This window comes from Trachurus japonicus, chromosome 23 (assembly GCF_045865225.1).
Source record: "Trachurus japonicus isolate A0001 chromosome 23, Traja_1.0".
NCBI classification, from domain to species: Eukaryota; Metazoa; Chordata; class Actinopteri; order Carangiformes; family Carangidae; genus Trachurus; species Trachurus japonicus.
This window is the reverse complement of record NC_140929.1, coordinates 13,548,292-13,571,294: the sequence shown is the minus strand read 5'-3', so window position 1 is coordinate 13,571,294 and position 23,003 is coordinate 13,548,292. Positions and strand designations below refer to the sequence as shown.

General features: G+C 40.0%; 1 protein-coding gene across 3 annotated transcripts in view; it reads left to right on the top strand.

Moving 5' to 3' along the window:
• The window catches only part of grm8a (glutamate receptor, metabotropic 8a), a 218,706-nt gene that overhangs the window by 134,131 nt on the left and 61,572 nt on the right, over positions 1-23,003 (top strand). For all 3 annotated transcript variants that reach the window (XM_085769754.1, XM_085769755.1, XM_085769756.1), the window contains exons 4-6: positions 12,617-12,752; positions 13,205-13,359; positions 15,841-15,978. In XM_085769754.1, the coding sequence (XP_085625880.1) occupies positions 12,617-12,752; positions 13,205-13,359; positions 15,841-15,978 (429 nt within the window). The remainder of the gene's footprint in view (positions 1-12,616; positions 12,753-13,204; positions 13,360-15,840; positions 15,979-23,003) is intronic.

Here is a 23,003-nt window from a genome sequence, read left to right as displayed (position 1 = left end):
GAGGAGGGAAGCTCGAATGGATGGGGATGGGAGTAAATAAAGAGAGAGAGAGAGAGAAATAATGATACAGATAGAGAGAGAATCAAAGAGGCAGTGGAAAGAGAATGACGTGTTTGACCACCATTAGCTACCTTCAGTAAAATTGACAAGGATGGAAGAAGCTGTATGAATAGGCAGGGTGTTGCTGTTCACCACAGGGGTGGAAGGCAAACAGCAAACAAGTGAGTGGAAGAGTGAACCTAAAACATCTCGACACAGTAGGGCGAGTGGTTTCTGTCTGCTGATTGACACTCAACTCTATACTCTACATTCATCCTGAGTCTGGTCTTTGTTTCTCTGACTCCAAACTAAATACTGTCAATACAAGTCTGAACTGTGCCTTATGAATCTGCTACATAAATGTACATTATTATTGTCCATTATTACACACCCTTTGCAGTCAATTTATAATAATTACTGTTCCTAGTATTGAAATATTTGTCGCACAAAAATGAGCAAAGCTATAGATATACTCCTGGTTCTTTTCCCATGTGAATTGCCTAGTTGTTGAGCCTGCAGATAGCAGCCACTATTTTCCTAATCTCATGGGCAGACACAATTGTGGTGTAGCTGACAGCAGGTTAACATGGACGCCACCTCTTCTCCTGCCCGTGCACTTTCATTCAGCGCGCTTGTGGCGAGATCTGAGCAGGTAACGCAGAGCAAGCTCAAATCGCCATAATCCTTTACGCTAAAATCGCTCTGCCGCATTATCGCCGCTAACACACCCCTGCTGCACCTCTGCACTGCGCTGTCGGGTTCAGGGCGAGTCACCGAAATATCAAATGCTTGCAGATGAGAGAGCAACCTTTGTGTGCCTGTCGAAAATGTCACCTCACCAGCGCAAAGCCCCTCCACGCTCCATCATGAAAATACAGCCCTCTGACTCATGTGTGACTACGAAGTGCTGCTGTAGCTTTTTTCACCTTGTCGTCTAAGCTTTTGGCACAAAGCGCTCATTGTCCATTGATGCTGCGAGAGGGAGAGCCCAACGCCAACAGAGTGCACGTCAATACCTGAAGAATACTTCATGTGCAAGACATATTGATCTGGTGAAATCTATGCATGAGGCAACGTTGGCCAAAACAATATTGCATTCACAGCACCTGGCTGAAGTATAAGACATTCTTTATATTCTCTGTGAAGAAAACAGGAGACTGTATTGGATTGGACCCTTTTGAATGAGAGTCACAGAAATCTGCTGAGACTGTTTTTTAAAATGTTTTTTTATGTTTTTAATATTAGTGAAAAAATTAAATCAATTCAGTATAATTGCTTAACAGACATGTCTGAGCCCCATATAATTCAATTTGGTGATATTGACTTGACGTAAATAGTGTTTCATAGGAACTCTCTCTCTCTCTCTCTCTCTCTCTCTCTCTCTCTCTCTCTCTCTCTCTCTCTCTCTCTCTCTCTCTCTCTCTCTCTCTCTCTCTCTCTCTCTCTCTCCCTCTCCCTCCCTCTCTGTCTGTCTGTCTGTGTGATCGGTACTGTGTGGTCAGAACCCACCCATTTATCCTGATCTCTTTAACATTTAATTGGGGCTTCTTTGCAGGAGATGTATTGATTTGTAAATGTAAGTCAGATATTTAATGGAGTTCTTCCATTTTTGCTCCAACCTTACATTAATTTGTTCAGAAAACTATGTGGTTTCTCGCAGCATGTCAGGAGGGATACAGTTGGTACTATCTTGGATATTGGTGGACAATGGACATCCATTTTAAGGGGCTATATGAAAGTTTCCTCTGCCACTGGATTTTCAAGGGGTGGCAAAGAGATGAAAAGTTATCTATGCTTATACCTCCCAAAAGTGAAGGGAAATTACTTGGAGAGAAATATGACTTTACAGATGGCAATTCTTATTTCTTATTCTTATTTTGATGCCAACAGTACAAAATCTTCAAGATACAACCCTCTGAACTTCCCAACTGTGCAACTTTCCAACAAAAAAAACATACTATTATACAAAAATGAAAACTTATCTCCCACTGAACAAAGTCACACAAAACCTGCAATACCAATAGATGAATTCATTGCAGATATCAAAAACACATATAGCCTGTATGTACAGTATAAGCCCCCCCATGACATCCATATATTCATCATTGTTTGGAAAAAGTAAAGAAAAAAAAAGCAACAAACATTGCTCCTGCAGCGTTTCCATCCCATCTGTCTAAAGGTGGCAATTCATTAGCATAGCACACAATAGCCTGTAGTGTCAGGTGTAACAAGCATACACAGACATGTGTACAGACACACACATATACACACATATGCACAGCCCATAATGTATTCACGGGCAGCCAAGCTTTTCATTTTCACTGCCATTCAGGCATCATGTTTGCCCACACAGATGCTATCAGCAGCAATAAGCCTGTGTGGTCATTGCTATTCAAAAACTATAATGTCGCCCATATATTGTGTTCATTGGCAGATTCTAATAGGAACAAATTCCTGCAAATTACTGGCTGGAGTTTCTATGGGCTGCCTGATTGGCCAGCTGTGCATTGACTTATCAATGCATTTCCTATTAATGCATGTGTGAGTGTATTTAGTTAAACACTGTAACTGTCACTTGTGAATGACTACATAAACTTGCTGATGCCCAATTTTCATTTTGCCCTCGGCTCTTTGTGAGCTGCTGGGTGACCGATTCTGTTGATTTGGCAAAGATAAACATTGATAAACGGTTAAACAAAGTGTGTTTGTGTGTGTGGTTACTCTGGACTGAGTTTCTAGTTTAATGATTGTGTGGCTTGTGTGTGTGTGTGTGTTAACGGGAAATAAAGAATCATCAAGTGTTTTGCCGGGAGAACTATTTAACAGATGCAGAAGCCATGCTCCATTAGGTTTTGTATACAGTGCATATACAAAGCACAGCAGCTGTATGGCTCTCATAGAGTACTTACAACATTAATGAACATTAATAATGAACTGCTATTTGTCAGTGCTCTTTAATGACATTCCTTTGGTATTGAGAAAATACGAGATACAATATATCGTTATATGTATTGTTATAATTAGCCTTCAGTCTTCCAGTGAATACATGATACTGCTATATGTCTTATCTCAAGTATAATAAAACAATTGCGCATTTTGTTCACAAACAGCCTGTCCCCCACACTGAGGCCTCCGGTGACAAGTTAGAAAACAACAAACTGATTTCCGATATAAAACCTTCCACCCACTTACTTGTCAATAACAAGGATTCTACATCACTTAAATACAAAAACCCACATACCCTGAACTTTGTGTTATAACTGAAGCAAACACAACTTCCACATCACTTTATCAACTGAATATGTAATGAAATCATGTCTGGCTTCAAATGATGCACAATATTGTTGTTGACTATAATAATATTTATAAAGAGAGAGAGAGAGAGAGAGATGCATAGAGTTTATGAACAAAACAGTGTTTTACATTTATATGTGATCTCTTAAAAAGATCAGAGTGAAGGTCAGCTGTTACTGTAACATTTTACAATAGTTCATGCATTTGTTTGCGTGTGGCACCATGGCAGCACACAGTGGGGAGATGGAGCAGCGTATGCTTTCTAAGATCCTTGTTCTGTGTGTGTAATTGTGTTTGAACCTCTACGTGCGTGTGTGTGTGTGTGACCGTGTAATCCATCATCTGTGCATCTCTGTTACAATATGAACAATATGACCCGTCGTGTATGTGTGTTGTTTTCTGTTTGATGACATATTGGTTAGTATTTTTTTTTGTATGTTTGAAATATATCAGTGTGAGTCTGTGTTTGTTGTATATGTGTGAGATCCTTCATCCCCAGATAAGACACGGGCTGGAGGACAGCAGGGCAATCCCATCTTGGGGAGTAACAGGCATCAGCAGGGATCTGACGCTCTATTGGTGTGTGTGTATATATATTCAGAAAAAAAACACGCACACACACACATATATTCACATGCATACAGACAACCCTGGTCTGAGGGCACTGCTGTAATTGGATGTCTGATTACTGTCAGATAGTGTGTGTGTGTGCGTGTGTGTGTAGGAGAGAAAGAGAAAGAGAGAGACCGGAGAGAAAATGCCAGAAAAATGAAAGAAAATTCTTCTCACAGGGAAAGAGATAGTGTTGGCAACAGCAGCGGAGAAGAAGAACGATAAACCGACACTCAGAAGTCACAGAGAGAGAGAGAGAGAGAGAGAGAGGTGGGGTGGGTTGGGTGGGTACAGAGAGAAGTGGACATGTCCTCTCCTTGTGATCTCTGGGCTTAACGTTGACCTTGTGCTTTTTATCTGTGGTCTGACATCCAATCATCCCTCGCTTATCTCCCCCCTCCCTCGCCCCCCTCGCCCCTACATCTTTTCATCTCTCCACCTTTTTCCATTTCTTCCCCACCACCTTCTGATTCCTGTCCCTCTTCCCTGATCAAATGCACAGTTTTTGAATTTCAAAGGCGCTTTATTGACATGAAAGTCTTAAAAAATAAAATAATGTTGCCAAAGCTTCTAAAATAAACTTGAGCAAAAATACACACAATACAAAAAAGAGAATAACAAAAAGATGGGATAAACTTATACATTTACATAGTCATCTATTTTTGTGTGTGTGTCTACAGTACATAGGTAACTCTCCCTCAAGGTTTGCTTTGTTTCTTTGTTTTGCAGTGACTCCTGTCTCCGAGCCGTCTTACTGCTTGTTGAAATTTGGAGTTACAGAATTGAACTGTTTCAAATAGACGTTCCTTATTTCAGTAAATGATTTGGATCGTAGAGGAAGTGAGTCTCTGTGTCCATCTCACCTGTGACGGCTTTTCTGTTTTCATTCTGCCATGTTTGTGGTCACTGAGCCCGGACTTCGTAATCCTTGTTTAGGGACAGATAATCCTCTAATCTAGTTCTTCTTCCAGTGTTTCAGATGGATTTCTCTCAGTGTTTCTTTACATTGTGTTATGATGTGTTTTCTTCTAAATTACTGTTTGGAAAGCCGTGTTGTAGTGAGACCAGTCAGAGTGGGCTGTTAGTCTCTGCACCAGCTGACATCTGATATCTCTCTCTTCGTTTATCCTGCCTCTCGACGCTCTTGGCTTTCACTCTGTCCATCGCTTCTCACTCCTCATCGTCCACGTCTGTCTCACCCGCTTCCACCTCCGCTCTCCCACCATCCAGCAGAAAGCCAGTGGGATTAATCTGATTGATTGGAAGTATTGGTGATGCGTGACAGGTGGCAATAGGTCAGACGACTCGATGGAGACATGAAGTGACTTGTCTCCTGCCTGAAGACTCACAGAAGTGGTCCGCAGTTGCACTTGTCAACCTCCACCATGGCGCTGACAGTGAGGAGTCAGATTGTCAGGCTGCTGGACTCTCTCTCTCTCTACCTGCTGAGATTACACTCTTTAGTCTGGAACATGCTTATCCATCTGCATACACTCACTTTTGCTTTATCTCTTTGCCCTTTGCACTCAGACAGAGCCACCCTTAGAATACTAAGAGCCCACCTTGGTATTCACAGGCTGGGCTGGCTAGTTGTGTTTTACAAGAGCTTATATGGATGATACGAAAGGAAGTGCTGTGTGGATACTATGAAGCAATACTCATTGCTTGTGTGGTTTGAACACAGAAGAGGCTGCTCAGAGGTCTACACACACACACCTGACACACACATATGCTGTAGGTGTCCGCCTGTCTCCCCTCAGACCTGAGCAGGTGCTGACTTCAGCGAAACTGCTCGACTCCTGCAGTGAAGACAGACCTGAAACCCCCACCCACCCTCCTTCGCCACACGCACACACACGAGCATGCACACACACACACACACAATTTGATTGGAATGGAAGAGGAAGTAAGATGTTAAAAGGCCGAGATCTTCTGTCTCTTTTTCTCTCTTGCCCACTCACTCTTTGTCTCCCGTGTGTTGTTTTTGTCTTTCTCTTCTTTCAGTTTCTCCATTTGAACCACCAGATCCTCCCCTCTGCATTTCTCTCCCTCGCTCTGCTCCACACACACACACAGTCATAATGAAAGATGTCTATGTTTTGTACAATGTCCAATCTGCGCTCCCAAGATACCTACAAGTTTAGATATCTGTGTACTGAGAGGCAGCACAGCCTGTGCTCTATGTATCAAATAAAAGATGGAGGAATCGTCTTGCTGCCCTGCAACTTTAAATGACAATACTGAGTCTCATCAAACTCAGTGTTAATGGAGAAAAGAGGCACTCTGTCACTGTCTCCGTCATAATACAAGACAGATACAGATATTTGGACCACATCTGTATCTTTGCTAGAGCTAATACATGCAATACACCCCTTATTTTTTTCTTGTTCCATCTTGTACAACTAATTGTACAGTTGGGGTTCAAATGTGAAAAATAGTCAGCCATCGTTATTAGTCATCATAATTATCCAAAATTGTTGTAAATGAGTTGTAAATGATCTGCAAAAACATGAATTAGTCACCTGACTGCACTTTTAGCATGTACAGTATTAGGGCTGAAATATATCCACAAGAAATCATATGGCAATTATTTTGGCAGATATTATTTGATATTTTCAATCACATTTCATTTTCATGGTTTCAATGGCATTGTGGTTTTTGTTTGGACCAAACATGTTCCTTTACATCTGGAGATTATCATTTGTTGGCCAGGCTGTCTTTGTACCACCACAGTCTTTTATGGTTCTATCACATTTTACTTTACATATATTTTGATTAACTGTTCAGCCATAGTTTTAAACTGATAGATTGTAAGGACTTATATCTCCAACACACTATCTCAGTATTTATATACTGTATTGCTTATGACAACTGGTAAACGTTGGAAACAACAAGCTAAGTATAAAAAAGTAGGTGCTATGTTTTAATTTATCTGATCTCCTCCTCCTCCAGTTCAACGTGACTATGGAATATTTACTGCAATACAGTAGGGACCACAACACTATATGCAGTACATAACCCAGAAGAGAATGATTTCTGAAATGTATAGAGTTTAATAAATTGGCCAAGTAGATGTAGCCAGAGGGACAACTCCAGTGGCTGTCACTGCATTATTAGATTCTGCTATGACATATTGAGGCTAGACTGTGAATTAGCTTCTTAGATAGACACCACAAATTATTGTATTTTTTTTTTCTGAGCACCACTTGAAACATTTTATTATGTGCACAGTAGATCATTAGAAATATCCAATATCCATTTGTTGTTGCAAAGTGCCGCCTCAGTTTATACTGTGATAACTCACAGCGCGGCGCACACATCGCTCAAATTTGATCTCAGTGTGTATTTACACCATGCTAATCGAGCAAATATTTGCCAAAAGTAATTCAGTTTTTGTACACTGAAACAACTTTGGCCGTCCCCATATCAGTGTTTCATTATCAGCGAATTAAAAGCAATTTCAGGCTGTAGACCGTCACGGGCTCATGGAAGCTTCTGCACCTCAGGCTTGGTTCAGGTCTGAGCAGCATCTTTCTGGTTGGGGTTAGGACCGTCTTAAATTTTCGGGCCCGGTTGAGGCTCTAAGGCTCTGTGTCCTTAAAGGCATATTTTAATGGGAGGATGTAAATTTCCTGGGACAGCGGTTCCGTGGGTGTTGTCAATGATTCATTAGGAAGCCCGCGGAGAAGTTTCATTTGAGCGAAAAATGCAGAACACTAATATTTACTGCACCACTTAATCCACACCCAAGCAAATGAAAAAAAAAAAAATCTAAGCATGTGTGTTACTGGAGTGCACACAAATACATGCAAAGGCAAATGTTCATTGGTAAGCATAGATGAACTCACAAAAGCATGTTGCTTGCTGCACCCACACATTCACATTCTCTCTCTCTTTCTCTCTCTCTCTCTCACTCTCACACACACACACACACACACACACACATAAATCAGTGACTTCAAAGGGCCACGCTGCAGTGCCCCGAGCCATGAACAAAGCATAGAGAAGCAGAGGGCAACTTTTAATTTTAAAGCAGTTCTAATGAGGTTTGGAGAGAAAGAAAGTGTGTCAAAATCAGTGTGTTTGTGTGCGCCCCTCTCCCAGTAACTGCTCACTGGCAGTTATTTGTGTGGGCGTCAATGCAGTGGGTGGTCATTTATTTTATCAAAGAAATGTGTGCTACAGTAAGCCTGAGAAAGAAATTAATTTCTTCCTGTGTGGATTTGTTGGCCGCACAGAACCTTATATTTGGTCAAAGCATATTGAATGTAATGGCAACGACTGACAAGGCCGTGGGTGTGTGTGAGAAGAGACACTGCTATATCTTAATGGAAGAATCATTAAAAGCGAGGGCTTTGATTTCACCACCTTCCTTTCATTTTGTCACACACTCACATCTGTCAGAAACACGCACACGGGCACAGAAACACACTCTAAAGTTACTCTCATTACTCATCAGGCTAAGCCAGAAACCACATTAGTGTCTGTGTGTGCGCGCCCAAGCTGTAATGTCAGCGTAAGTACATTACAAGATAGATGAGTGTATCATTGTGTGTGTGTGTGTGTGTGTGTGTGTGTGTGTGGTGCTCCTGTAGCGTCGAATCGAGGGTCACTGTAGGGAATCAAGAGCTGATGCAAATGATGACTGTTGGAGACAACTCTTCAAACCGTTTGCTGGAAGACGCAGCCAAATATGCAAGAGACAAGTGTGCAAATTGAAGATGAAGTAGGGGACTGCAGAGAGGAGGGGTGGAAAAAAAAGGATGTGTAAAGAAGGGCAGATGATGCAAACGCTGACACTGAACATGAAGAGAGAAGAAGACGACATGAAAAGGAGGGTGATTGTTGCAGCGAGTAAAAACCTCTCCGCAGTCAGGTGTGCAGCAGCAGTGGTGCTTCCTGCAGCAGTCTGATGTCAGGTGTTGCTGCTGTGTTCCATAAATGTATATAACTACAACCAAAAAGTGTGTTTCTCCTTCCAAGTTTAAAAGCTTTTGTAGAATTTTATATTTTCTGATTAAGCCGCTTTGGTGCTCCTCTAATAAATCCTTTATGTAATTGATAGCTACGAGTCCCATAGGTGCACTGTGGTTTTTCTTGTCCTTATTTTGGAGATGTACTGCCTGAAAAGTTTGACGATGAGAGCGAAGTGACACAAAGCAAGATGCACACAGTGAAACTAAGTCCTCTTTTTTTTGTTTCCTCCCTGTTCATGTCTCTTTTGGTTAATAGATGAAATGGTGCAGAAAGAGAGAGAGAGAAAGAGAGGGGCATGTGGGAGGGAAGCAGATTGTTAATTAAACGCTGAGACAGTGGTGTTTCCCGTCCTGAAACAGAATGAATTTATTCTCTAACCACGGTGGAGTTAATATACTATAAGGGTTTCACTCTGAGAGGCGCCGTACACACTTAACATCGGATTTATCATCGCAACTTATTTTTCCTTTAACAGCTGCAAAAGGGGATAGTCGGATGCTAATGCACACTCCCATACACACAACAAAGAACATATGCTCATCTGCATTCAGCTCATGGTTTGACGTCTACATGCACATGCACAGAAATATAATCCTCACCTACACACAGAGGTAAACAAACTAGGCATATACACACATATATAGACACAAAGAATTGGGGATTTAGTCACATTGTGCTCCACATTAAACCTCAATAATCAGGTTATTAGAGATAAACTGAGAGCTCTGTGTACTGTTGTTCAGCAGCTGTACATCCCATAATTCGGTTAGGCTGTTATAGATGAATGTGCTACAATTGGTGAATTATGCAATAAACTGGCTGTTACTGTGATCCGGCTGAGGCCATTCTTTTATCTGAAATGAATAAAGAGAATTTCTGACTGCTTTCACATTAGCATGCCCGGTGCGTGCAGTGTTGTCTCTAAATAACTAATTATCCAGTTTTCACACAATCAGCCGCATTACCAGCCCCGCAGATTGTGTTTTTTGGGGGTCGGGCGAGAAGTGAAACAGTTCTGTCCATAACAATTGAAAGTTGAGGATGATCAAACGGCTTTTCACACTTTGATTCCTCTAAATGTAGCGGCTAATTTAGACTTTGTCCGACAATAGGGAACATTATTGACACGCTGGCAGCCAAAGTGTGTCTTCTGCTCTTGTTGTTTATATACACGATGGATGGGGAGTGTCTGATGTCAGCAGTCGCAGCTCTCGCTCTTCTCTTGTTAAAAAAAAGAGTTGGCAGCAGGATGGTTATTTGATTTCGCCTGCAGAAAGATTTCACACTATGTCAGGTAACTGAAATGCAGGTTTTTAACCCAGATCTTCACTAAAATCAATACCGGGGGCTTGTAGTTCACAGGAGCACTTTTTCCGCATCTGAACAAACTTTTTTTTTTTCCTGTTCCATACTAGGAGCTGTCTACTCGTCCTCAACAAAGACACATTGGTCTCCACAGAAGCTTTGATATCATTGTTTACAAGATTTGCGTCATCTATTTCTCTTCCTTTACAATGTTTTAGTCCCAAACTTTCCAACATGAGGCGAAATCTTCTGCCTGTTGTGATGTTGGAGAGTTTAGAAATTAAATCTAACTTTTCTAAAGATGTAGTTTATTTAGCAGTTGTTGTTTTAGACATTCTCTGAGTGATTTCTAGAGAAAAAAAAGATGATGATGTCTCTCCTGACCTCACCTGAAGAACAGAGGAGTGAAGGTGCGCTCTAATGACTCGTGTTCGCTGCTTTTCTTTGTTACTATCATAGATGAGAAGAGTTTGAGGGAGTAGCAGTGAGTTTAGCTGAGACATTGACAGTCAGGTTGCGTGTTTGTACACACACAGACACACAGACATAATTTGATAGTGTCTTTATCTGGGAAGTCTGCTCTCCACAGGGACAGTTATTGATGACGGGTGTGAGGCTATGAAACAAACGATGATTTAATCACTTTTATACTGCTCCAAGGACAGCGGGGAGAGAATGCAAACATCAGCGCTCGTGCACGTGTGTGTGTACATACTGTATGCCTTGTTAGCTCATTATTTGCTCTCGGTGTGTACATATACAAAAGTGTATGTCAGGATGGTGATTATCCTTGAAAAAGTAGTCTGAACTTCCAAGTATCTGTCTCCTGTGTGTTGGTTGTGTTTGTGTGGAGGGTGTGTGTGTGTGTGTGTGTGTGTGTGTTTGTGTGCTAGTGAGGGGAAGACAAGGGTGCCTGTGCAGATTTTGTCACTTTAGCGATTATCCTTGAGAGGCTTTTAATTTGAGGCTAATGAGTATTTGTTTTAGCAGTCATGCGCACTGATGTGAGCGTGTGTCTGCGTGGGTTTCAATGTGTTTGTGTGTATGTGTGCGTGTGTGAACGTGAGTAAGGAGTGTGATGTAGTGAAAGCGACAGACTGTACAGATGTTCAATAAATGGGCTGGAACAGGCAGGGAGGAAAGGGGACATCATTCACACTCCCTCACACACGCTCACACACACACACACACACCGACTCTGAGAAGTGACAAAATGAACACGTAGACACACACATAAAAGACGTGGATACACAGTGTCGGTCATACATCATGCACTGCTTAAAGATGTTTCAAATGTAAATGTCCTCCTACACACACCTTTACAGAGAGGAGGAGGCAGAGATGTATGTAATTCAGAAACTATTTCAGCGTTTTTTTTTTGTTCCCATATTTCCTGGGGTAGAACAATAATGATTTGTGTGTGTGAGAGTGAGAGAGACAGAGAGAGGGGGAACAACATGACATAAATCTTCCTATTTATCACACATTGGGAGTGAAATAACCAATATTGCTGTGAGTGCTATTCCTTTCACCCTCAACAATAGGAAATGAAGTGTGAGTGTGAAGTGGGTAGAGGATATTTCCTGGCACTCACACTGTGCCACACTGTGACATGATTTTGAATCATAACGTTGCCCCATTCATCTTTCCCCCTTGTTTTTCATTGTTTTCTCTCCCTCCTCTACACTCATTTCCTTTCAGCAGAGTCTGTCTTTTTTCCTTCCTCTCCTCCATCACTTGTCCCTCAAATCTTTTTACTTCTTCTTTTTATGCACTTCCACCTCTTTCTCATGCTTTTCTTTTTTCCGTGACTTATTTTTCAGAGACATCTTCTCCTTTTTGCTCCTTTTATTTCCTTTATTTCCATTTTCCAGTGTTTGGCCTTATTTTTCTCTGCTTCCGTCATACCTCGTCTCCTCTCACCAAATCCCGCAACTTTGTTTCACAGTCCGTCTTTTCTGCCATGAATGTTTAATGTGATGTTTAATGTGGCCCTGTGATCCTCGTATATTTCAAATATTACTTGTCAAGCTTCCTACCTGTTGCTGTGGTGTTTTGTCAGTACTGTTTCATCTTTTGCCTTGGATATTTCCTGAATTTCCTTGGCTGTTGCCACTCACACCAACAGTCCATTTATCCCCTTGTTCATCTGAAAGGACTAAAGTCTGCTGGAAGTGTCAAATCACATTATTGTCATCCACCAGAGGTCTTGACATTAAGTGTTTACTACAGTTAGGACGGTTTTATAAACTGGGATTAGGCCAAATCGAGGCAGACCGTCTGAGCATGAGTGATGAATACAAAGTGAAAAAAACATTCAAATCGGTGCCAAAAAATAAAGCGGATAATAAATTCAATCTCCCTTTCCCTTTCTCCCTCTCTGTCTCAGGTGGTGTGTGTATCGCCCAGTCCTTGAAGATCCCGAGGGAACCCAGGACGGGGGAGTTTGACAAGATCATCAGGCGCCTGCTGGAGACCTCCAATGCCAGGGCCATCATCATGTTTGCTAATGAGGACGACATAAGGTACGTGCTGTGCACTTTAACAAGAGCCCCAATTCTACTGACCACAGACTTTTTGCTGCCTACAATTTTTCTTTGGGCTTAGAAACACACTGTGTGGTGATTTTCAATTGCCCTTTAAGGACGAAAAGAAGTTATAAAGCAATAACTATAAAATGGCTGTAGCTACAAGACAATAACACTGTCATAGATGTTATATGTCATGTAATGGAAAAGCTTTTCGGTCCAGTTGCCCTTTAGCTAGGTAGACACAGTTGTGGCATAAAGTGTTTCTCCTCACTAAATAAAGTGCTTCCCGATGTTTTACAAACTAATCATGTAGATAAGATTTGGAGGAGCATGGAGGGATTCACTGTCTTGCCCAAAGGCACTTCAAAAAGGCAACAACCATCACCCATTTTCCCTTCACTTACTTGGACTGCATGTATGTTTTGATTCTCCGCTTCCTCCAACAGGCGAGTTCTGGATGCAGCCAAGAAGAACAACCAAACAGGTCACTTCCTGTGGGTGGGATCAGACAGCTGGGGGTCCAAGATTTCTCCTGTGATTGGCCAGGAGAGAGTGGCCGAGGGCGCCATCACCATCCTCCCCAAACGAGCTTCTGTGGACGGTAAGAGTCAGAGTCACGATGCTGTGATGTTGTTATCCGTGCAATCAGTAATGGGCAGTAAATCTAGAATAATTAAGGTAAGTTCATATCTGCACTGTGACGTTGTCCATGCACCTGGCTGTGTGATAAATGAAAGGAAGCTGAAAGTGTGTGTGTGTATCTGTGTGTTTGTGCCCAGACTCTAATAGATCACATTAAGGGGAAACGGGGATAGGCCAGTAACAGAAAGTGAAATACACTCATGTTCCGTCACTCTTGATCCCAGCGGGCAACAAGTTTTTGCCATTAGGCCAGGGAGGATATCCTCATTTGCTCCCTGTCAGAGCTCCCCATTAGATAATTGACTCCTGGAGGGACACAAAGGCGACAAGACATAAACTGGAAGCGAGGGAGAGAGAGCTTATGTAGAAGTTTAAACGAATCAAAGTCAGCTTTGCCTGGTCGACATGAGGGAACACGCTATGGGGTTTTCAGAACAGACTTTTCAGAGTTATGAGTGAGACAGAAGCAGTGGAGGATTAATGAAGAGTACATACACCGTATTATCAATTTATTAGCTGCACCTTGCAGTCTGGTGCAACACAATGCTGCAATACACTCTGCCTTTGTGGAGCTTAAAGTGTTTAGCTTTTGTTGACAGTTTACATTATACGGAGAGGTGTTTGTGTTATTTTGTCCACCCAATTAAATTCCTGAGGGGGTGATTTATTGGTTCTACTCTATTACAGTCAAAATATACACAATGCTAACCAGTGGGACTACAATCAGTTTAGCTTATATTGTGCTTAAAATGTTTCATAGTCCACAGATTTGTATTCTTTTAAAGGAATAGGTTGACATTTTGGTAAATGCTGGAGTCAGGGGACTCCTGCGCTAACTGAGGACAAAGACTGGAAACAGAGGTAAAGAGCCTCGCTTAAAAAACAAACAAACAATATTTTTTTGATTTTATGTTGTCATTGCTCCCTCGGGAAGAAACAGTCCAACACATAAATCCCAGTAAAACTGCATCTTCTTGTTTTTTTCAAATAGGACTTTGAATAAGATAAATAGACTGGGTATACTGAACCACACTAACTGTCCTGTCTGTTGGCTCCAGCAGTGTATGTCTTATATAGTACCGACTAATTGAGAAGACCCACAGAGGGTGACATCAATCTTCTCTTGTCCTCACAAGAGAGTGAATAAGCATATTTTCCAAAGTGTCAAACTATTCTTTTAGCTGAATCACTACTGGAGCTTTGGTCTCCCTGAGGGTCCAGTTTCTCCAAAAAATAATTGCGCACTAGGGGAGGAGATAATTTTCTTACCTAATGCGAAGCACTTCCATGTGTTTTTATTTTTACAAGTGCCACATCTGCGATCACAATGGGAAGCATGTGATCCCAGTTGACACATGCTACCTGGTGTGCCACACAGGGTGTAAAAACCCACTGTTCCCAGCAGGCCAACTATCAATTGCTCTACACAGGTGCACACAGCGTCAGTTTCTCTGACAGCAGAGGAGATTAATCAAGGCAGCTCTTGTCAGCTTTTACAGCGAGTCAGGCACAGCTCAGGCTGTCCAAGTCAGTCTGATGGTCCCTGAAGATTTCCTTCACCCTTATGCATTGTGCTCCCCCGAACTAAAGTCCCAGTGCTGCTGGAAATGACACCTTTTTTTTTTAACAGTGTATCTACAGAGTGAATAGTTGTTTTGCAGTCTTCTTGGGGTGTATGCAGGGTCCACAGGAGAAATAAATAACTCCTCCTGTTTTCCAAGTACAGTAGTAAGTACAGCACTGAAGATGTTGAGGTGGGGAATAAAGTGATGTGGCCACAGAAGAAGTCTTCCTGTTTTCCCAATTAGCTCTAAAATGAAACAAAGTAGTAAAAGTGCAGGGTGTGTTTGTTTTTTGGTCACTTTTTCCTTCCACCCATTTCTTCATCTCGGCCTCCTAGCCTCTGACAGGTACTTACTTTATGAGTGAAGTAATAGTGCACTTCCCAGTTTCTTGTCACCTCTCTACTAATTAAATTGGACAACTAGTGTATTGTGAAAGCACGGCTGGCTCCCCTTGCTCTCGGCTTCAGAATTTGATAAGAGCTCCAGCACCGGATGGTTGCACAGGCATGCCGTAGATTCAGAAGAGACCACTCATAACATATGCCTTTGTGAGTCAGACTGTGTTACTCTACCATGAAGACCTCATTTTTTACTGCAGGAACTCTCTGTGTGCAAAGGAAGCTCTTAGCATCTGCAAGAGGCTGTAAGGGCCCTCCTCACATCACACCATTAGGTGTAATCATTAAGAGTTGAAAACTGATCTTCTTATAAAAAATATGCTACTACTGTACAATCATCTGTATGAACACATAGATGTTCTTAAACCACTTTTCACCCAGAATTTTTAATGGTTATCCCTGTGTCCTCTTTTCTCTCTCTCTCTCTCTCTCTCTCTCTCTCTCTCTCTCTCTCTCTCTCTCTTTTTTTTTTTACAGCATTTGATCGATATTTCCGCAGCCGTTCACTGTCCAACAACAGAAGAAATGTGTGGTTTGCTGAATTCTGGGAGGAAAACTTCAACTGTAAGCTTGGGATGCACGGCAAACGACCCGGCAGCCTGAAAAAATGCACAGGTAAGACACTCATACTGTACATACTGGCTGGTTCAGCTTCTGTTGTAATCTGAAGTTTCCACAGTTTGGGAAAACAAAAGACACTTAAAATGGGTGATCACCAGAATAGGCTGCATTTCACCAGAATAGGCTGCATTTATTTTTTGGATTTGACAAACAACATGCATCCATGCCCGGATTTTGTTTTGGTTGCTTACTTGTACAGACACACAAAAGACAAAACTGCTCCTAGTTCATGGTTATTCAATTAAAATCCAGTGAGGTCCTGTTGGGAAAAATTTCACTGAGCAATTGTCTGGAACATCGGTCTGTGGGGTTGGAACTGAAGGGACTATAAATAACCTACCTAATATTAACATGTTTATTTTTCATTTTAAAGGAAAATAAGTGCAGTAATTGGTAGTAAATACATTAGTGAGCTTTGGAAAATATGCACCTTAAAATCGAGCTCATTTTGGAGTTAAAGCTATTTTAACACTTGTTGCCGACTGAAAAGCTGTTCAATCCCCACATATTTCTCTGGCTTTGTCTGTCTCGTCTCTCCCTTACTCTCCCATGAGGCAAGTCCATTGTCACAGTAACATCCTGTGAACAGTTGGCTAAAGGCCAGAAAAAAACTCTGCCAGTTAAAATGTAAACAGTCTGTCAACATTTTATTGTTCTCAGTAATTTATAGTTTATAGATCAGCATCCAAATGGTATGGCATCAGTGTCAGGATCCAGACTGCTTTCTGTTTATTAGGGACCTTTGTCCTAGTTAAAGTCGAGTTTTACAATTATATCAGGGGCTGTAACAAATCATTTTGCCAACTTCAGAGGGGGGTATTTTCACTCTCATATATTCTACAGCAGGGTCATGAAAGGTGGACAGTTACAATTACAGGTAACGCTTTATATTAAGGTCCTTGTAATAAGCATTAGTTAATAGGTAATAAGGCCCTTATAAGTGATTACAAGATGCTTATTAACATTATTATGCATTTATAAGACTATATATGTATTAATAGACTCATTATAATATAGTTAATAGCAGACTATAAGAGATTTATAATAACTTATAATAAACTTAGTTAACTGTTTGTTGATGCTTATGAACATTAATAAAATCCTTATGAGTATCTTATAATTGTTCATAATAACATTACAAACACATATATTGACTCAACTAGCCCAATCATTATGTCTTTATTAATCTTAAGGTCTGTGTAATAAGCGTTAGTTAATAGGTAATAAGGCTCTTATAAGTGCTAACAAGTATTAATAGTCTCATTATAATATAGTTAATAGCAGACTATAAGAGATTTATAATAACTTATAAGAAACTTGTTAACTGTTGATGCTTAAGAACATTAATAAAATCTTCATGAGTATCAATCTAACCCAACCATGATGTCTTTGTCATGCCTTTATTAATCTTTTTTTTGTTTGATTTATTAACATTATACTTTATTGCTCATCTACGTATTATAAGTTTACTTGTTTACAGTAAACTGTGCTTTTTGCAGGTACTGGATCTAAAGCGAGAACAATGTCTTATTAAGGCTGATGAATCTTTTATTATGCATTTGATTTTGGTTTTCAGAAAGGTGCGTCGGAGGAGAAGAGCAGACTTGTAGAGTTTCTTCTCACTTGAAACATTTTACCCTTTCGCTTTTATTTTGAAGGCAAACAGCAAAACCGGAAGTTCCGGTTTAAGCTAGCAGCTGATAGCTTAACACATGCCCATGTGTAAAATGGAGGTAGTTGCCCAACATTTTTGCCCCCGAGTAGAATTCAAACCCATTCTGGGCCTCGAAAAGAAGCAGCTGACAAGAGGAAGCGTTGTGAGACGGAGGATGACTCTTCTGGTAAGTTTAACTGCTGCTACTAGTTAGTACAAACTCAAACATGCATAGCTAACGTTAGCCGAAGCTAGTGTAGACCTAGCCGCCTCAAGACTGTTGCTGCCCTACGGAAGCGCTCCTCTGTGTATCAGAGAGAACGTTTTTATATTAAAATGTAGTTTATTTTGTCTCCAGCTAGGCTTATATACATACAATGTACATTGTCGAAATATATAACTTCTCTCTTTCGTTGTGCACCGTCTGATATGTTCTTGACACTTTTCTGTACATGATAGCCTACTGTACTTACTGCTGTGTACATTCAGCACAGTCATTTGAGTTTGAGTTTGAGTTTAATGAAATGTGCTACATTAAGACTCTATTTAAAATGCTTGAAAATTAAACTGTAAAGTGTTATTGCAGGATATATCGAGACTTTTATTTTTTATGTTTTTACATTAAAAAAAATGTCATTATGAAAACTCAGATGTAAATTTCCTCTATCCTCATTCTCTCCCGACCCCTCCTCAGACTCCTCAAGCTCCTCAACCTCAGATGATGGCAAGAAGAAGAGGAAGAGGGAATTGCTTTTGATGCAAACAAGAGTGCAAAAGAGCAGCTGCGTTAAATGTTCAATGGAATTAAAAATTTAAAAAAATAAAAGTGTACTTTTTTTTCAAAGACCTGTTTTAGGTTATTTTTATACATTTTAAGTATAAAAATCATGTTATTGCACTTTTTTGAGTTAAATTATTTGTATAATATGCCTAAATGTTTTAAAGGTGCTTTCTACCTGTTTTAGGTGATTTAGATTTTTATACATTTTCAGTAAAATGTCTCTTTACTTGACAGCAATGAATAAAACAATGTTGGGCTTCACTGTTGAAACATTTGTATTACTATGCAATCTTTTCTTTACATTTCATCAACCTTGACCACATGTATTGTTCATTACAGATGTGGAAGTTGTGAAAATCATTGTTAACCATTAATGAATGCATTACAAAAGATTTATTAGACTTAATAAGGCATTGTTCTCGCTTTAGATCCAGTACCTGCAAAAAGCATAGTTAACTGTTAACAAGTGCATAGTTAACTGATAATAAGGGCATAATAATGCACAATAAAAGATTAATCAGCATTAATAAGACATTGTTCTCGCTTTAGATCCAGTACCTGCAAAAAGCATAGTTAACTGTTAACAAGTGCATAGTTAATTTATAATAGATGAGCAATAAAGTATATATTAATGTTAATAAATCAAACAAAAAAGATTAATAAAGGCATGACAAAGACATCATGGTTGGGCTACACTCAATGTGTTTGTAATGTTATTATGAACAATTATAAGATACTCATGAAGATTTTATTAATGTTCTTAAGCATCAACAAACAGTTAACAAGTTTCTTATAAGTTATTATAAATCTCTTATAGTCTGCTATTAACTATATTATAATGAGACTATTAATACTTGTAAGCACTTATAAGAGCCTTATTACCTATTAACTAACGCTTATTACACATACCTTAGGATTAATAAAGGCATAACAAAGACATAATGATTGGGCTAGTTGAGTCAATATATGTGTTTGTAATGTTATTATGAACAATTATAAGATACTCATAAGGATCTTATTAATGTTCATAAGCATCAACAAACAGTTAACTAAGTTTATTATAAGTTATTATAAATCAATTATAGTCTGCTATTAACTATATTATTATGAGTCTATTAATACATATATAGTCTTATAAATGCATAATAATGTTAATAAGCATCTTGTAATCACTTATAAGAGCCTTATTACCTATTAACTAATGCTTATTACAAGGACCTTAATATAAAGCGTTACCCAATTACATCTTGTAGATGCTTAATGTTTGTTCTTCTTCAGCGTCATTCTTCTAATCTGTTTGCTCATCAATGCTCAGACTCCACATAAAGAACCCCAAGAACTATCTGGCTTCTTTTTTCTTTCTCTGAGATTTCTCAGCAGCTTCAGCTTGTCATACATCCATAGGCACCAGAGAAGCCAGCTCGCCGTAAAAGCCACCTGTGTTCCTGGACTTTTCCAATTAGTCTAGCCCACAAAGATCCATGCAGATTTACCACATCACTGTGTATTGTCTAAGGCTTCAATGGAGCATCCTGGCTCAGAAGATTTGTCAGCAGGGACAAGCACAGGGTTTAATTAGCGTATATATTGTGGAGTGCACTGTTGCCTCTAATAAGTACCCTTAAAGCACAGATCACACCAGCTGTTAGGCTCCAATGAGCAATGCAACTCAACAAGAATTGTTTGTGTACGCAAAGCTAAAAAATAAATTAAGTAATTGTTGGAATCTGTGTTTGTAAATACTGTAATTGTGTATCTTGATCGTGTGTGTGTGTGTGAGAGAGAACATTTGTGTAGTGGTGCTCTAATAGGGACCTTTTGTTGTCATGTGGAGGGTTTGACCCTAATTTCACTGTCATATCAAAATGCCAACAGCTTGTTATTTTACACCAGGCCAACCACTGCAACTGGTGTAACCTGTGTGTGTTGTGTTGTGTGCGTGTGTGTATACACATGACCCGGATAGGGCTGTGTGCAAGTTTGTGATCACAAACATGAAACATTTCCAGTGTAGCTTCTTTGTGACCCCCATGCAGCTGTGATTGAGTCTGTATGTTTATGTGCACGTGTCACAGTGAGTATTCCCCGACTGATGTCCGCCATTAGTTCACATAATTAGGTTTGTAAGGGCTGTGACTCCCATTGACCGTCTATTACTAGCAGTGGCATCTGTGTATGTGGGCGTGTATGTGTCGAGGGCCCTGTAGTCGCGCGACAGAGTCCATTAATTCCAAGTGCTGAGGTTCACAACCTCTAAATCATCAACACAGAAGCCAATCAGCAGCCTGCTGCTCAAGGTCGCCGTGGTGACACAGCTGATGGGAGGATGTGGAAATGGGTGTGATTATTGCATGTGTTTGTGTTTGAGAGGCAGAGACAAATAGAAAGTAAGATGGTGTCACCATGTGCAAATAAGAAAATTATCAGGAAGAGGGATTGCAAAATAATGTGTGGATGCACAAATTATAAGAGGAGAGACTGAACTAATCATAAAATACATGAATAACAAAAGGAAAAATAAATGAGAGGGTGCAAACCAAGAAGACAGCTCCTGCTGAATGTGAGTGCTTTTATCCAAAACACAAACTTATCCCAATCTCTGTCAGATATCCACAGTTGCAGTGTGAATGATGTCAACATACCCCCCACTCTGCTAACCACAGGTGTATGAAAGTATTCAGATTATTTTGATTAGAACAGCGACAAGAAAAAACTCTTATGACTTAGTTATAAGTAAAATTCCTGCATTAAACTTATAAAATAGCCACTGTAACTTCAACAAAAATGTCCCCTTAGTGTTGCAACCTTGTATTTGACATCATAAGACATAAATAACAATATATTATATGACATTGCTGCCTTATTAATGGGTTAGTAGCTTTTTAATGCTGCCGCCGGTTGATGTGGAGTTTGGTTTAACCATTTTATAAACTAGCTAGAATGAAAATCTGAAAATATTTAGATATCAGTGAATATTTATTTTAGATTTCTGATTTAATGTTGAGTCTAACACAGCACTCTACTGTTCTCTTTACAAATATTGATCATGTGATATCTCAAACATAAGACAATAACTTATAATATTTTATATCTTAGAAGGAATGAATACTTCTAAATCATAATTTTATCGGGCCACAGGCTCTTCTGATAATTTAATGCTATATTTTCATCAGATACTGAACACTTTATATTTCCACTCAAGATTGTTTGTACACCTTCAGTTGCTTGCATTACTCAGATGTCGATAGGTAACCATTAAAACATAAAGAAAATGAATCGCAAAATGTCAAGGTAAGCGTCAAACTTGTTTTGAATCCTGCCTCTGGTTTCTTCTGGTGGCATATGAGAGGCTAAGTGTTTCAGCGGGGGCTTTCTCTCACCACCACTCAGGCATCACCTTCTCAAAGGACTCTTTTGTTTCCTTCTCTCATTCCTGCCTGCAAGATATTCTTTTAACTCGACGCTTGCGTGAGTGGGAAATGAGTTAGATGACGCTGATGCATATTTCATAAAAATAAAGGCAGTATTCACATGGTGTGTTGTAATTTTGTATAGCACTACTACTACCACCAGTGTCAGACATCCATCATTTAATACATCAGTCCAGTTAATCAATGTTAATGTTTTATTTAGAGCACATTACCACAACTTTCATCTTTCATCATTTTATCCATCATCAAAAGAATATGAAGCACAAAGGAAAAGAGGAAACCCACGGCACTGGAGCTTCTGAGTGAAGTAAAAAGTGTCTTTTTTCAGTCATGGCTGATATGTTCATGAGCACATCAGGCAGGACAACTGAGCCACAGCAATAAACCTCTCCTCTGTTGAAAGTGTGCAGCCAGGTAAAACTGATGCCTGAGGAGAAGCTGACTGAAGCAGACACCAGATCGCAGATAAGCCTACATGCACACTTACATGCTCCTAAACACTGACACGCCCTGCAGTGGCTGTAGATAAAATAGTGAATGAGTGCACAAGCCGTGTGTGAATTAATGTAGTATTTTGACACCTGATGCTCAAACCTCACTGGCTTTGTTTTTATGAATTATAGAGATTTAAATCTGCCTCACAAGCTGTTCCTCACACACACTGCACAACCATTTAAATGCATCCTGAAATTAGATATTATTGTACTGTGTAAGCAGCACAGTCGTTGTGTATGTTGAAATATAAATCAGTAATTAAATACAGGACAAGTCTCTAGTAGTGTTTGTATACCACGTTCTGGAAACAAACGCACTGTGACAGGTAAACACACACATTCTTGCACTCAAAATTGTGCATCCACACGTTTCCAGGTTGGCCTATCAATGGATTCATTCCACCAGTGAACAGCATTGGTTGTGACAGGACCTATAAGCCTCAGGTACACACAGAGGAATTAAAGTGCAGTGTGAGCAAGAAACAATGTTGTTGCACTGTTGGCTTTGTTTTTGTCTTCTCTTATATGTGGGTTGTGGCCTCTGTCACCCTCCAGGGAGTGTTACCAATATTTTTAATCCCTGTTTTTCTCGGCTTCAGTGATCTTTCTGTGTCGTCTGTCACTTTCAGTCAACTTTCTCTTTGCCTTGCGTCTTCTGA